General features: G+C 37.0%; 1 protein-coding gene across 1 annotated transcript in view; it reads right to left on the bottom strand.

The window, feature by feature from the left end:
- Positions 1–384: 384 nt before the first annotated feature.
- Positions 385–18,050, bottom strand: part of TMEM47 (transmembrane protein 47) — a 23,017-nt gene continuing 5,351 nt past the window's right edge. Inside the window, exons 2-3 of the mRNA XM_078064043.1 lie at positions 13,137–13,277; positions 385–3,493 (exon numbers count right to left, since the gene is read on the bottom strand). Coding sequence (XP_077920169.1) covers positions 3,315–3,493; positions 13,137–13,277 — 320 coding nt within the window. The 3' untranslated portion in view covers positions 385–3,314. The remainder of the gene's footprint in view (positions 3,494–13,136; positions 13,278–18,050) is intronic.

Here is an 18,050-nt window from a genome sequence, read left to right as displayed (position 1 = left end):
CAAACACCGAAAACGAAACAAAAGCCAAAACAGAGTATCGACCCTTTTGCTATTCCTGTTTCTAATTGTGTCATTAGAGTAGGAAAAGCAGTAGCCTGCGCTGTATCTCCTTCCTGTGCATTTCAAAACAAAGTTTAAAGAGACATTTAACATTCTTTCTTTCTCTTAGTGTTTATATAACTCAAATGCAGGGGACAGAAAGAATCTTGGGAGAGAATATGAAACAAAACTAGTTTTAAAAAGTTTTACATAAAATGAGCATGCCATGGCAGGTTCTGTTTTCTAGGTAATATATATTATAAAGGAGAACATGAACTTGCAGACGTGTAATTTGGGAACCTGTTAATGGGTCTACACAGCAGAGAAGACACAAGTCAAACCACATCAGTGAAACCACTTTTATTTTTATTTTTTCCACATAGATAACTTCATGTCAGCTACAAAAATCAGGAAATGAAGAACCGATCGCGAAACTGCAAACTCAAAACCACTGGAGTGATAAACAGGTTTCCCCCAGAGGACTGTTAGAAAAAATAACCAGAATACCATGGATTCATATTTAAGTAGTAAACATGTCATATATTTAAAAATAATAAATATAGAACAGCAGTAGAGAAACTATAGCATAAACAGCATGAAGTATAATTTTATTTTTTAAGACAGATGAAATTTCTAGGCACAGTTTTAGGCATTAAAGAGGACACAGAGGCATAGGTTAGTGTGCGCTGCTCTGTACAAAAATACAGTCTGAATAAATTACATTGCTAGCCATACAATTAGACGTCACTTACCAGTCAGTTCATTGCATGTTTAATAATATACAGGTACATGCTAATCCATATATATCATTTATATTTCAAACACATAGGTCTCTCTATATTTGTCTTTAAAATTTACATGTTGAACTTACAAAAAGCTAAATAGTTGTGCAAGAAATCCAAGTAACTAGCCCTGATGAGTACTTTATGCTCTATATGTGTATGCGTATATATCGCTCTAAGATAAACAATGGATTTATAGTCAACAGTTTTGCTTGTAAGAAAACATCAAACAAACCTAAAGCTGCAAAGACGTAATGTAGGTGAAAATTCACGTGTGTTCATTCTAATAGACGAAAAGTATTTCGGATAAGCAACAATTTTCGTGTTGTACTGAGCTTGTTAGTCATGAAATACTTTCAAATATTAGTGATGGTAGAAATACAACATAGGGCTCTTCACTGGGAAGGGGAGAAAACTTATATAAGAAATCTACCTTTGAGTGTACTGCAAATATGTGTGCCTTAGCCTATAACATAGTCTGTCATTTTCCAGCCTGTCATACTGACAGAGAATGAAAACTTGGTAAGACTCGAGATGTGATATCAGTCTAACAGCACACTGCATCCTCTGCTAGGACTAAGAAAAGTGCCTCACTGATGTCAGCCCCCAAGTACTGTTCTCCCATTATTCAGGAATAAAGAGACTCTCTCACAATAGAGAATGTTTAGTAGCCAAAATCCCTATCCAACAAATACCGTATTTCTCATGCTGCTCTGACAATATGCAATTAACTGCAAGACAGTCTGGCCCAGATTTCACTATTTTTCAAGAAAATTGCTTCAGAAGATTCTATGATACTAATATCTTTCTGGAAAACTTCCACCCATAGTTTCTTATGAGTCTATAGAGAATCATATACTTTTATAAAGGTTTCTCTCTAGGATGCATTTAATTACTTTTGTCTGTCATTGCTAAAGTAAGATCAAGCCTGGTTCTTCATATTTACTTTGTAATTCTATAGAGAAGTCACAAGATGGAAGGGTTTGTTTTTTTTAAGCGTTTGAATAATAAAACAGATTTTTTTCCCTGTTGTTCTGGCAACAGTTCTTAAGACAAGCTGAAAGCAGAACTCTGCTCTGGGAGGTAAAGCAAATTATTAAATACTATTGATGTGGTCCTGCTCTTAACGGATTTTGCAATACAATAGAACATAAGTAGGTTTTAAATGATTTTTCCAATGCTTCTTTCTGCAAAAGGGCCAAAACCAGGACATACTGTTTTAGTGTCTTTGTTAACAAAAATAACTATCTATAACTTTTATATTAGAACTGTATTATTTGATATAAAAATATGTTTATAATTAAACTATCCAAATTTGTGTATTAAACAGGATTAATGCAAGTTTGCAGTGTGAGATTAGTTGCAAACTTATTCCCTATCATTGATATTTCCTTCCTTCCATTTGAACAGCCAACAAATGATTCCCTTAACATAAATCCATCATAATTGTGTGCAGAAATCAGTTAGCCCATTAGTTAACTTCAGAGGACCAGGTGATAACCAGATGAATTCTACTCCTCTACTGAGACATTTAGACATTTCTATAAATCTATCACTATTCTTTTATTTTTTAATAAAGACATTTAAAGTACTTGAAAAAAAGCAGCCTTCTATTTTACTGAACTTTTAACAAAATGATCATTCTAATTGCTACTCTCTTTTGAACTACAGTGCTTGCAGAAGAATCATGAATTTTCAGATTAACACCATTTCAATTTTTCTTCTTATACAATTCTATTAAAACTTTCCAGTGAAACAGTAGAGAACACAGAGCAAAAGCTTTAAGGTATATGTACTTTTGTACAGTAAATAAGTGTGAATACCAATCTAAGCCTCTTAACGTGTACAAGGTTAGTGTTCAAATCACTTCACTAGAGCAAATATTACTTTTATGTGTAATAGGCAAATGCATGTATTGGAGTAGGGAACAACTTATTACCATTTATACTAATGGTTCACCTTCTATAAAAATATTTAAGCTTGTTACATATGCACAATTATTTGCAGTAATGTTTGGTAAATGATTTAAAGGGTACTTTGGACAAAAGCAACTCATGCATATTTCTTTCTAGTTGCCCCAAGGAAAGCAGAGACTCCCAATTTTCCTCATTCTAGATATGTCTGAGGCACAACTGCTAACCGCACAATGAAAAGCACATGTCTCCAAGTCTTGACTCCCTTCCTGGGGAGAAGCTGATTGCCAAAGCATTGCCTATATAGACCCTTCACTTGTCAAGAAAAATGACATGAACATATTGGAAGTCTGCAGCATTTGCCTATGTCTAATCAGCTCTCTTAATTTGTGCAGGTCCCTAAAATGGATGTAAAAGCTGGTTATGATGTTGACAGCCAAAAGGCAAAAGATATTAAATCAACTGAGGAAACTGCTTGATGCTCCACATGTGTTTTAGAAAACAGTGAGTTAGAAAAGATAACAGACGTAATCCTTTTGTTGGATGGTTGGTTGTTTTTTAAAATGTGAGACTGTTGGTTCTAGTAGTAGTCTTCGTAGTTCTTAGGGTTCAGGCAATAAAGGATGGCACCCCCAAACGAAAATATAGTTGCACCCCAGGCCAGGCCATAACCCCAGTTGAACTCATGGTAAATTTTCAAGCTCACAGTTTCAATGAACTTGATTGGGTAAAGGACCAGGCTGCAAACCTGTAAAACAACTGAAAGAAAAGCAAATAGAAATTAGGAAAGTGTTCTTTGCAGGAAATAAAACGATACAACATATAAATATATATATGTATGAAAATTGCTTTGTAATCAAACATAAAAGCCAAAAAATTTGAAGCACTGCTTATTCCAGATGGTATACCTTAAAACATTAGCAATTTTGTCTTTAACACTGTTTCACAATATAGTAAGAATTACTCTACTAGCAATTAGTAACTCCCCATAATAGTACTTGATGAAATAATTAGTGCAATAATTTACAAGAGCATACAAAGTAGTGATTCTCACTTTATAGACATACATATATAAGCTCAACAAAACAAAACCTGTAAATAGTTCCCCGAGAACAGTGACCACAAATACCCGAAACCCTTGCTATTTATTTATGCTCTTGAGGAACTGAGGAATTCAAATACATTTGTACTGATGAAAGTGGTCAAGCTGTGATTTAAGACGTGCTTTTCTTGCTGCTGCTTCTCCATACCACGTAACTCAGCCGATGATTCTAGCAACTCCTACCATGATGCCTTTGCTTATATTCCTCTGATCAAAAACGATTTTCATTCCTTTCCTCTCATCCTTCAAAAGGGGCTCAAAAGTCATCTTTGTCAAGAAGCCACATCCAATTAAACCTTTGTGTTAGATATAACAGATGACATTTATATATTTATTCTTCACCTACTTTCAAAAAAGAATGAAATCAATGAAGGCATAGGAGCTAATGGTACTGAAAACATCAGCTAATGCTAGCTACTACCATCGAGACAAAACTCAGCTCTTCGTTCTCAGCTAACTCTCGGTTCTTAAGTCAGTTGTCAGTCAGGGCTAAAGGGGAACTGTGATGAGTCATACCTGATTTAAAAAAAAAAAAAATTCATCAGGAAAGGGAAGGGTTGTTGTTTTTTCTTATATATCTAAAATTAAAGTGGTCCTTATCCTGTTGATATTTCTATATGGGAGACACTGGATTACACAAGAGATGATGTCTTCCATTCAAAATCATAACTGCATATTGCATCTACTGTATAATTTCTACTATATTTCAATCAACTTAACTAGAATTTATGGGATGCATCTGCCTCATTCTCTACTATAGGACAGCTTCTACCCTCAAGAAACAATCTTAAAAAATCTGGGTACTATGTACTATGGGGCAGGGGTTGGCAAACTACCAAATCTGGTCCACTGTTTGTTTTTGAAAATAAGTTTTCTTGGAACACAACCAGGCTCGTTCATGTACTGTCCGCGTTACAAAGCAGAGCTTGGATAGTTGCAAGAAAAACCATGCAGCTCACGAAGCCGGAAGTGCTTACTATCTGGCCCTGTATAAAAAAAAAGTTTGCCAACCCCTGATACATCAAGTAAATGTTTAGTGAAAATGATTATTATTTAACTCATCTTAAAAATACTGTAAATTCCAAATGCACAACAACAAACACATGAACAATTATGGAGACAAGAATAAAATTTTATATAGTAAAAAAAGATACAGTTTATTACCTTTTTTAGAAAGAGCAGTAGGATGGATAGCGTATTTAATTAAACTGGAGTTTTGTGCTTTAAAGTCTATGCTCATCTATTCTCAGTACCTATAAAAGATCCTTATTACCAATATGATTAATGTTCCCAGAAAGTCTACATTAATGGTCCTCTCTCTAGCATAAAATTGATGAACTCCAGAAAATTCATGAGGGTGTGATTCCACAAAATCATTCCATTCTGTAAGGTTCTGACTAGGGGGTCAAGTAACTTTTCTGGAGCCAGATATAAGAATTTGAAACATTTTTGCCATGTAGCTCAACACTGCGCCTACCACACTTCCATACTATGGAGAGTGGATGGATAAATAGGTCCATATAAAAGGAGAATCTCTTGGCATCCAAAATGAACATCACATCTTGTTTATAGTTTAAAAGTCTTAGAAAAGGTTTTAAGTCATTGTTAGGACAACTGACAGCTCATTATATAACCCATACTTCCTCTACTTCCAGCAAGTGCTAAATGTGTATTAATTAAAAAAATTAAAAAAGTCAGCTGGCTCTGTGACTTTGTGAGGGAAAGGGTGGTTTCATGTATTAAATGTCTTAAAACTAACAAGAAGTCAATTACTATCAACCATGAACTACAGAAAAACATTGCAAAGTTAGTAAGTAAGTTTAAAAGATAAAAAGGCAATTTCTCCTCAGGCTCCTATACTCTGGTCACTAGTCAAAGCATGACTGATCTTGCCAGTAGGTGACTGAAATACAAATGTGAAGTAGGAATAGTCATTTATTTACTCATTCGACAAATTCATTCATTCAATAAAAGTTTGAACCAAATGGTACAGTTTAAGGCATGGGTGACAAAAGTCGCTACCCTCATGGGGAGGCTGTCCATTAAGAAACAGACACAGAACATGGCAGGTATTGCCAAGAGACGTGAAAAATACAAGAACGCCAGAAAACCAGATAGAGGGATGCAGGCTGCTCTTTCAGATCAAAAGCTGGGGAAAGCCTCTTTAGGGGAGGAGTCATTTGAGGACAGACCTGAATGAAGTGAGGGGGGCAGGTCAATCAAATGGGGAGTGAGCAATCTGGGTGGGGCAGGACGTGAGACGTGAGACGGAAGAGAGAAGCAGGGGCCCATCCGGGATGGACCTGTGAACCACGGGCGGGGGTCCGGATTTTCTTCTTAGTGTGATGGACAGCTGCTAAAGGAGTTTGAGCAGAGAGGTAATAACTGATCTGAATTCTATTCTAGAAGGATTATATGGGTTCTTTTGTGAAAGAGCCAGTCCCTAGGGTGAGTTGTTTACCTAGGCTGCTTTTAATATTCATTTCAATGTGTTTTATTTAGCAAATATTTGGCCTCCTTGGTATAATACAATGACATAATTTCCCTCTAGTGGAAAAGTGGAAATACAACTCCATTAGGCTCCACTGGCATACTCTCCTGAGCAGCTTTCTTAGAGATAAAGCTTTATTGTGTTGTAGCCAGATGAAAATTACCCTAAAACGCTTTATGCCTCTGCATTATTTTACTCTCTTTAGAATCACTGAGAGAAATGCATGTAATAGCAAAACTGAGAAAAAAACATATATAAGCCGGCATTTGTAAATAACTTTTTCCATTTAATAAAAATACACAGAGGCAGGTAAAAATGCCTCCTTGCCTTTTGTAGATGGCGTGAAGGGAAAAACAAATACACAAACCAAGTCCAGAACTCAAGAAAACATCATCACACTTACATTTCTACTTTACCACCAATCAGTGAAACATAATAGGCATTGGCTATGGTATTCTCTATGCTCTACCTCAGGGGCAACATTAGTGAAGTTGTGTAGCATTTTAGAATTTAAAGGGAATTTGAAGTTCATTTTATACCTCTCTCCACTCTTTTGAAAAGAGGCAACGAAACTAGTAACCATGAAATTGTGTGGAGAGAGGCATGACAAGAACTTAGAGGTACTAATTTTTGTCTTATGTCTAGTTTTAAGGGGCTATTTTTCAGTGCTTTCAATGCTGAACCATTGAAAACATTCAATATTGAAATATCCAATACTTTCATTTAAGGGGATATTTCAACAAAAACTTATTGGATGTTGACCATGTGGCAGGTGAAAGGGATCAGACAGACAGGACATGGCCCTTGACCGGTCATATTTCATACTCTATGGTGAAAACAGACACATAGATAATTACAAATGAATGTGTTCAACAGTAAGAGCAGAGGCATGTTCACTGATCCATTCATTACACATTTTCTGAACTCTAACGATATCCCAAACACCATTCCTGCCTGGACAAAGAAGGGAGGGCTTCCGAGAGGAAGCACCATTTGAATTGGTTCTCAAAGGATGGACAGGACGTCGTCAGAAGACAAAAATGAAAAGACCTCTGGGAAAAAGCAGCAGCTTGTATAGAGCTTAGCAGTATAAGAGGGTGTACCTATAGAAAAGTCAGGAGGTTGGAATAAAGGGTACATTCCCATGGAAAGGTTTGGTTCAGACTATAAAAGGCTTATGTGTCATAAAAATAAGAGACCAGTTTCTACAGGGAGACATCTCAGAGGTTATCTGAATTGTAGATGCTGTTGGTGCCCTACCCATATGCTCTCATCTTCATCACTCCAATACTTGTCAGCCTGACTTCCAACAGTCTGCAACACCTGCACTTCTTTGCCTGACTTCTCCTCTGGCCACGAAAGCTCCTTTGCCTGATTGTGGGGCAGGCCTGGTGCTCTGGGAAATGAACGCTGCCGGCTCCCCTGCCATCACCTCAGCCCTTACCAATGACTCTCAGAATCTCGCTTCTAAATACCCCACTTCCCTAGTCCTTCCAATGAAATAACTCTGAGGTGTGTGTTGTAAACCGGTTTCCAGAATTTTTCCAGGAAGTTTAAGCTCCAGCTGCCTTCAGCAACAACTGGTTTGATAATGTCCTCTTTCTTGCCTACCTACCCTTCTCTGTCTCACTTTTCCGTATCTGTGCTTTTGCCTCCCAGACTAAGTACTTGCACTTGTTTCCCTGTCTTACGTTCTGCCTCTGGGGAAACCAAAGGGACAAGTGGCGAGACCAAATGTGTATTTGAGAACACCACCTCATGGGTTTGTGTGCAAGACAGACTGTAAGCAGGAGGGACTAGAGACGGGAGGCTCCTAGGAAGGAGGCTAGTCAATGCATGGATACCTGTATGCAGTGATGACTGAGATGCCACCAGCAGGAAAGAAAGAGGAGAGAAGGTGAAGAAAAGATGATAAAAGAAAAACGCAGTAACTGGATTCTAGGAAAGGGAAAGGAAGGAGTCACGTAGATATTTTAAGTCGGATATTACCATCAAAAAATAAAGTAGGGGAAGTTCCAATCGGGGAACGGAGGTGTTCCACTATGCCCTCAACCAAGGCAGTAATGGTGGGTCATGAAAAGAAGCTACAGACTTAGAAGATAATTTAGAGACAGAATTGATAGGACTTACCAGCCAAGTCTCTAAATACAGAATGTTTACAAAAAGAAAATGGTAATCTGGAGAATTCTGAAAACATTTGCCCATGAAGGGTCAATATGAAGCGATCTTCTTTTCCTTTTTATTTTTTTTTTTTTAAAGATTTTACTTATTTATTTGGGAGAGAGAGGGAGAGAGAGCATGAGCAGGGGGAGGGGCAGAGTGAGAGGGAGGGAGAGAGTAGCAGACTCCCCGCTGATCCCAGAACCCTGAGATCATGACCTGAGCTGAAGGCAGATGCTTCACCGACTGAGCCACCTAGGCGCCCCCTTCTTTTCCTTTTTAAATTTAATCTGTAACTACCAAGAGTTGTAGTACATATGAAATTAATTATTGGCATTGATACGATAAATTGTTCTAGCCAAAGGGTAGTTCGATACTGATAAAGATCTGTGAATAGAATTCCTTTTTAGTTTGAAATCTAAGGTGGGCACTGGTTTTTCTGCCAAAATCTAGACTCAAAATACCTCCAGTATTGTAAAGAGGGCTGCAAAATTCAAGCCTCTAATCAGAGAGAGCTCAGAGGTGGAAAGCAGTTGCAGGACCCTGGGGGAAAAACAGTCACCATTCTGTACAAACATTCATTTACAGAAGGCTTTTTGCAGATAGAACAGAAAGGAAGTATCATTAATAAAATTAGTGGGGATTCTGTTATTTAAAATCTGAATTAGAAGACTGAGAATCTTCTGCAATTTGTACTAATGGCCTTTAAAAAATGGAAAAAATCATCCTAAGTCCCAGTGGGGCATACAAAAGATCTGCAAAACCAGACAATAGAAGAAGAGGACCTAGAAAGAGGCAGCCCCTTTAATTTCACCAACTCTTTAGTGAGAGCTAGATGCCAGTTACAATCCCATCATATTTTACCTATCGTTGTCAGTTACACAATAAAAAACATGCTATAGTCCTCTGTATTGGAAAAGTGCACACTTTCATGATGCGCTATGATTCAGTCATGTTGCACTGATCAATGTGTGGTCTTTATGGCCTCTCAAGTTGCTTATTTCTTTCAGGTGTTGCCCCAAGAGATGGAGTAAATGGAGTTACAGGATGGACTCCAACTGCAGTACACAGTTGGCAGCTGATTTCAAAATTCAAGGCTGATTCTGCTCTTGTTTTTCTATGTGTTATACATACCCAAGTGAAGATGGACTGAAACCCTGGCCCTGCAACTGACTAGCTGGATAACCCTGGGGAGTCACTTAACCTTTCTGAACTTATTTCTTCAGTGATAATATGGGGAAAATAAATACCCAATGCCAAGATTGCTATATCAGAAATAGTATATGCTAAGTGTCTAGCAGTGTTACATGTGGTAGGTGCTCGATTAATTATTGTTGTCAACCTTTTTATTACAGATAGTATCTTATTCTGAAGTCCAGACTTCTAAGACCAGTGAGCGAGAGAGTTGTGGAACATGCGACAATGTTTTAGACGGGCTGCAGTGATGACAAGCTCTTAGCCATTCTACTAACTATTCAGGTGGGTAACAAGCCCCCCCCCCCCAAATTAGGGACTTCAGGGATAAAGGGAAGATGCAAAACCTTTAAAATATGTTTGGCTGCCTTTATGAGATTTGATCATCAGCTTTTAGTAAATACCCTTGGAGTATATAATCTAACACCAAGGCAGTATACCTACATACTAGAGGTGCCCCACGTTTATTTGTTAAATAAGTGAATGAAAACAAGAATAAATGAAAAAAAAATCATTTTTATAACTATCAATTTCTTGAGCTGTTTTGGTTGGAGCTTGGTGCTCACATGAAACTTGCTGCTTCATAAATTGTCAAAAGAGAAACGGTTTAAGAAAAATTATGCTAGAGTTAGCTAGTTGTTTACATGCCTGTTTCTCCCTGTCAAGTTACAAGCCACGTGCCTTCATCATCTTTCCAGCATCCATTCAACCATCTACTGTGCATGGTGTTGTACCGGGCATAGCACATGGTGCTGAATTAATTATGTAGTCCGGTGTAGAGATGTTTCCAAGTGGTAATGCTATGTTTGTTTTGATTTTATGTACTGCATGTTTCAGCAGAAGAAGATTATTTCTTTGCTGAAATACATAACATTCTCTATGTGTCAACACCAAGATAAGGCTGGGTATTATTTGAAAAAAACATTTTGAGAAAAGAAGAGAAACACAGACTATTTTCAAGCAGACCAACATGAGCAAAAAGGGGAAATGGCTCCAAATACACATTTAGAAAGAATCACTAAACTGAATTACAAGTGAGACAGGCCAACCAAGAGAATAAGTATGTTTACTATGAAGCAAGCAAAATAAACAGCCATGATTTTCACTAGCATTGTTTCAAGTGGGCAGATTTTCCAAATTTGTTCATCTTATGCCCAAAACAATAATGGATTATTATGTGTAATGAGTATCTTTTCCAGAAATCGGCTACAGGCAACTCTTTAATGGGTTTTGAGATGGGAGAGAGAAACCTTTTCATGATATGTTTCAAATAATGAGTAAGTTTTTACCTTGCTTATAAGCAAAATGAACACTAAACTAATGGTTATTTCAAAAAAAGCTTCCATAAGCACAGTGTCAAAAGAGAGTAAGTAAAATTAAATCTCAGCACATGTACATTTTAAAAATGTAGCAGTATAATGCTTGCTTTAGGTCTCAGCGGGTAGAATATGAATATATGAATATTACTGTAGGGATTCCTCTCATTATTTTATACTTTACTAATACTTGTAGTAGCTAGAGCTAAATTGGAATCTTTATTTTGACCAAATCCATTACCTCTAACTTAGGTTCATTTACAATATGTTTTCTGTTACAACCAGTACTTATTTTCACATTTTCATAAAATTTGCTATACTTGGGAAAACATACAGAGCTTTTTTAGAAAGAACTAGAAACTCCTAGTTACTTTTCTAAGGATGTTTAAAATAGGTGCTATAAACAATGGATTTCTTTATAGATTCTGCACATGCTATTATGTGGTAAGTTAAAATCTAAATGAGACAGTAACTAGGTAGCACCATAATACTGGATATTTATAAGAGAATGTCTAGAGTACCTCTATACCTTTGTAAAATCAGAAATATCTGAGTATTCTAAAGATTATTCAAAACATAATTCCAGTTTTAAGGAATGGTATATAATTTCAGAACAATTTATCAAAAAATTTTATTACAATTAATTATCTTATCACTATGTTAATAAATCCTCGCTGCAAAGACAAATTTATACTAAAATTAAAATACCTAAGTTATTTCATTCTAAGAATAGAAAGATCCATGATAAATCCATGAACCAAGATATAAACTAGAGAACTGTGATGGAATCTTTAGGAGAATCTTCGTGTTGTACTAAATGATTCACAATAGAGATCTTTATTACACAGATCAACAGAAAAATGAATAGTATGGCCACTGCCTAAGATTTCAAACTATTTTTTGTAATAGTGTTTTCTATTCTATTAGAAAGTATCTGTGGTGCTATTTAGCTGGTTTCATGGGTCTCTTAATGCCATGTTCAGTCTGTAAGAGGCACCTAATGAACAGCTGAATGAATGAATGAGTCAGTAGCGAATGAACCACTAGTTCAAAATTCAGTAGCCTCCCAGCCCTGGCTCTGCTGGTAACTACTATAGAATTTTGAGCAAGTCACTTAAGAGATTTGACTTAGATGTACTTCAGCCCTCTGGACCTTCCTTTTCATGACACCTACATTCCAGTCAGTCTTCTTGGGTATAAAAAATGAACACAAACAGCAGGGGGCAGCAGACTACTTCTGATCTTGTATTTTTAGATCAAACTACACTTCAAATCCTGAGAAATTTCATCCATTCCCATCTTTAAACAGCTTTAAAAAAAAAAAAATCCATCTAATCCGAGATGGTTCTGTCAGTGTCTTCATTATTGACAGTCACAGAGGCTTATTTTGCAGTCTTCAAATCAGATGTGACTGACAGGGTAAATTGAAGGCACCACAAGAATATTTCAGTTGGAATCAAAAAGAACAATATAGTCAAGGCTATTCTTATAGATGAAAATTAAAATACATTAAATAATGGACTGGGCTTTTAGTCTTACAAACCCCCTTTCTAAACAGTTCCCTGATTTTAGCAAAACCTCCACCTTACCTTGCTTCATGTTTTCGTCCCAGCTGTGCGTGCTTCCTAGAACGACGGCTGTTAGATTAACGACTATGCCAGTGACCGCATACAACTGAATTGTCTGATGGTTCAAGTTATACATTATCATTTTTCATTATAAGCATGTTTGTTTCCAAACAGATTTAGACCTTTCAGCCTACATATATTGGAATTTTTTCCAGTTTCACGTCAGAAAAAAATAAGGGGGCAATAAAAGGAGGGGAAACAAGCTGAATGTGAAGACAGTTGGTAAACACATCTGCTGCAATTCGTAAGGCAATAGCCCTGTCAAGAACTCTTACTTACTCATGTTTTAGTTAGAAGTTTAGAAATTGCCACTCTGCTCTGTGAAATGCTTAACATACTGAAAACCTGTAATACGACAAACCCTTAGTCAGTTTACCTTAAAATATATCAAATGTCTCTCAATTTGTAGGTAATGCAGCAACCTCATACTGCTTTTGCATGTGAAGGGAGGGATGGTAGAAAGGTTGCTGCAACTTGAATACCAGCTCGAACGTAATAAATACACATTTACCTGCTGCAAAAAGCATGACAGCAACAGGTCGGTAGAAGCGCCTTCGAGATCCCACGCAGATAGAAATCAAACCCACCAGGAATGCAATAAGAATGATGGCAGCACCGCCCAAGAGTAAAGCCAGAGTAGCAATCTGCCAATCTGCAAAGAAAAACAAGAAAGTATTGCTTTTAAGCAGTCAGTCCTCAAAGAATCAACAGAATGATGTTCAGCAGCCTGCATCTAGCTGCAGCTAAATACACGGGATCTTACTGCATTCTAATCATCCTTTGGGAACTGAAGTGTTTTGCAACAAAAATTACTATAAACGTCCTAATTCAGAAAAGTCTCTTAGGCTAAGCTCAGCAGTGTTTTTAGACCAGGGGTTTGCCACGCTTTCCAAGGACTCTACTAAGCCTTCACGGTAAATTGGGTATCCTTTCCATAACCTATTTTCATTATTATTGTTTTTTTCTATTGAGCTACAAAGTTCACAAACCTTAAATATGAAAGTCGAGAATATGATGAACTTTTATATATATTCATACTCCCATATAACCACCACCCACATTAAGATATCGAACATTTTCGTCACCGGGGTTCCCTCGTGCCCCTCCCCAGTCAATAGTCACCCTCCCACCCAGGCTAGTAAGGGACATCTATCACCTCGGATTCATTTTTGCCTGTTCTTAAACTTTATGTAAATGGTCTGAACTCTTTTGTGTTTGGCTTTTAAGTCTGTGATATTGATTTTGTGTCTGGCTTTTATGTCTCTGATATCTACCCATGTTGTGTGGCAGTAACACATTCTTTCATTTTTTTTTTTTTTTTTTCTGGTCCTTTCTTATAAAGCCTTCCTTCTCCGTACTGCACCCCCCAAAGAAACCAAGTTTTTATTTGCCAGTCTTTTCCTCCCCTTCTCTAAACAACTCCCCCAGCAAAATGGCATCAGGAAAATTTGTTGCTGTTTGTTTTTCCCTACTCTCTTTCATTTCATTCTAATCTCACTGTGGTATTTACCACAAGGATGGTCTGTGAAATTAAGTATTCCCAGGGAGCCAGAATGTACTCTAAATAGCTGCTGGCCCCCTTTCTTCATTCATACGTGGAAACAGCAAGCATATATTGATCACATGCTATGTACCGGTCTCTGTACATGGATACTTTGAGTCTCCCATGTGCTGAGTGAAATGTAAACCTCACTGAAATGCATCTGTCACTTCCTATAAAGATACAGAAGTAGCATGACAGAAAATTGGCCATTTCCCATCCCATAAGAAGAGGAGAATGTTCTCTAAGAAGCAGCAAAGTGAATATATGAAAGCACTATCCAGTTTAGGAAGCATCACAAAAAATGATACTGTGCAGAACATTCTTCATTGGGGGTCCTTTGGAAGTCCCAGGCTGCCTCTTCTGGCCCTCACTTTAATGTATGTGCAGAAAATGAAAATAGACTTTAATCCATGGTTAAACTGCAATGTAGTCTTATTCAAAGTTAAGAAGTCATGATATTTTGATGCTGCACTTTGAAATTACCCCTCCAGAAAGCTTCCAAAGTGCACTCTTTTACCACTGTAGGATAAGGGATGAATGGAGGAACCTATAAAACCCTCGGATTTTCTTCTCTTCTTTATACTTATATATCTCTGCCTCAAGTGTCCTCTTCCATATCCTTGCCTTCTAATAAATTCTGGATTTATAACTGGCACTGAACCAGAACTTGCACTGCATTCAGGAAACAAACAAACAAGGGGAAAACAGAAAAAATCCACACTTTTAAAATATAAAGGTGAATCGCAAGAAAGTGGAGAGCATTTTTTATGCCATCTATTTGTAACAAAGCCATATAACTTCAAACAAAAGTATATCTGGCTTTCAACTAGAGTTTAAAAGGATAGTCATACTATGGATTTTTTATTCCATAACAGCATGTAGCTTTGAATTTAAAAAAACCAAAAGAATAATCCTTACATTTGGAAGTCTCTAAATTTCTTTGAAAAAGTTTATACATAGCACAATTATTTTTCACTTTAACATAATAGACATTCTTCTAAAAACTTTCAAGTTGAAATTTCTGAATAAGTAAAATTTTCATTGTATCAAAGTGGGGTACAAAAAAAAAATCCAACTATTCATCCATCAAATTCTTTAATAGAGACTTTGTTGAATACTTTCTAGTTGGACCATTAATTTTTATAAAATGATTACTTTTAGCAACTTTCTCCAAATTAAACAAGAATTTTTACAGAATCGATTTTAAGTCAATATACAACTATTCACTCACTTAAAAAAATAACTTAAAAGATTGCTTTTCTGATAAGCTTTCACACAGCCCAATATATATGCATAATGATTTGCCCAGATTTGTGTATTTCCACAGCCCAATATATATGCCACAGATTTGACTATTTCCACTTTTAACCCAAAATAAAAAAAGAAATTTTGATCACTTTTCTCTACTTTAAATATGCTCAAAGAATAGATAAAATACATGTATTTATTTGCATTTTGTAAAAGCAAACTAAGACAAAAAAAATTGGCAAAATTTTCCCTTAAAGGGCAAGACAGTCAATATTTTCAGCTTTGTGGGTCATGGTCTGTGTTGCAACTACTCAACCTCTGCTGTGTAGTGTGAAAACAGCCATGGACAATATGTAAATGAATGAGCATGGCTGTGTCCCAATAAAACTTTACAAAAGGGCTGGTTTTGACCCTCTGGCTAAAATTTATTGACCCCTGGTCTGTACTTTATGTACCATTTAACAATGCTGAACTTTTTTCTATGTAAAGGTCTCTCAGACAATAATAATTTCATAATAAAGTCAGTTTGATAAATGAGTAATAAAGGAGTGCAAAGTGATGCTTATCCAATTTAGCAATTGAAAAGTATAGAAAACCCAAATCTCCTTAAATTAGGAGATTTCCTTAAAATAGTAATACTTCATGTCATATGGAAAACCAATAAAATGCAATAGAAACCACAAGGAGAATAACACTTACTAAAAGGGACTAGAACCTAATTAGGAAGGGAGCCTCTTACAGCATAGGAAGTAGTTCTAAAAAGTAAGTGAATACAACCAGTTCTGATTTTCTTCTTCTCTCTCTTTTTTTTTTTTTTTTTTTTTTTAAGATTTACTTATTTATTTGAGGTGGGGGGGCAGAGGGAGAGGGTGAGATGGTCTCAAGCAGACCCCGTGCTGAGTACGGAGCCCAGTGCGGGGCTCTATCTCACGACCCTGAGATCATGACCTGAGTCGAAACCAAGAGTCGGACGCTCAACCGACTGACCCACCCAGGCACTCCCCCATTTTCTTCTAAAAGTCCTGTATCTATTTTTAGTACTGAGGGTTGTGGCTAATGAAAGTCATCCTAGACATAAAGTAAAAAAGGCAGGTTACCAATATCACACTGTAATGTTGCTACCCTTCCCTTTGGTCCTTAACCATAGATAATGCCTGTTCACACAGAGAAGCCATTTTATTTTATGAAAGTCTAGAACTGGGCCATGTCTGCCACTGTCCTGGCCAGAAGCTGGGGCTTAGACTGAAGTATTGAGCCCATATCTCTGGTAGACTGTGCCAAGTTTTGAGAGTGCTGTCATTATATCCATTTGGAATGATTCACTCAGGCAGGTTGCCCAGGACCAAAGCTTTAACTCGTTGATCAGTTGAACAATCAGGAAGCCAAAAAAGTGGTTTGATAAGGCTACCATAGTCAGTGAGACCCAGGGCACTTTTCACGGTTCAGCACTAGGTACTCTGAAGCTGAGAACAGTGCTTGTGGCATCGTGCCTCTTGCAGGAAAGAGTTAGAATCCACTGTCCAGACATTAGGGCCTGCCTGCCTTACGGGCAAGCTAAAGTCAGGGACCATGTAGATCAGCCTGATACCATTTCCTCTTCCTTGATGAACAAGACTAGAATACGGAGAATTTTTAAAAAGTGAAAACTAGTTTTATAGATACCTAGTAATAGCCATTAAAACAATATACGCTGGGCTTCATGTATACACATATACTTCCTTATCTACCAAATGTACATTTAACAAAATATACATATAAAATGTTTTGTTATATACTATAGAACTTGAAAAATTTTATGGTAATATTCAATAAATGACCAGAAAACTTGTCTCTACACTAATGGTTTTTCCATTAGAAAGTTTGCATGCCACAAATACTCGCTATCCCATATGTAGTGTTTGCAAAACAAATTAAAATGTCATAAAATTCTCAATTTTCAGCCCCACTTCTTAAAATAAAATCATCTATTTTAAGTTCTCATAATTGGTTAATTCTACATCAATCTTAGTTCCACAGTTTTATAGCCCTCACAGTATTTAGTCAGATGAAGTGGTAAGAGTCCTTAGAGATTTATTACTCTGCATTAGTTTTACACATTTCTATAAATGATAAACTGACACCGTAGCAGAGCAGTGAACATAAACCAGCTCTGCAGAACATCAATGGCCATGGTGCTATTTTACAAACTGCAGTGCTCTGCACAATTAAAAACTGGCCATTGTTCAATGTCAGGCCAGTTGATTTGAAATTTGAGTTTGGTTTCCAAGAGCTCTGAAAACAAGTGATAATCAGTTTTGATGAAAAAATGTACATCCTTGGTCCATGAGCCAGCGAGGACTCAAATGGGCTGCAAAGAATGTTTTGGATCTGGAACTCACACCTGAAATGAGGCTGCTGTAGTATATGGCAGGTTCTGCTTAAGAGTATAGCAGTCCCCCTTATCTGCAGTTTCGCTTTCCATGCTTTCAGTTACCCGCGATCAAACGCAGTCCAGTCTGAAAGCAAATGATCCTCCTGATGGATCACCAGAAGGTCAATAGTAGTAGCCTAAGGCTTCGTCACAATGCCTCTATCAGTCACCTCACTTCGTTTCATCATGTAGGCATTTTATCATCTCACATCATCCCAAGGATT

Source organism: Halichoerus grypus, chromosome X (assembly GCF_964656455.1).
Source record: "Halichoerus grypus chromosome X, mHalGry1.hap1.1, whole genome shotgun sequence".
Classification (NCBI taxonomy): Eukaryota; Metazoa; Chordata; class Mammalia; order Carnivora; family Phocidae; genus Halichoerus; species Halichoerus grypus.
The sequence above is the reverse complement of the archived record's forward strand: the minus strand, read 5'-3'. Positions and strand labels throughout refer to the sequence as shown.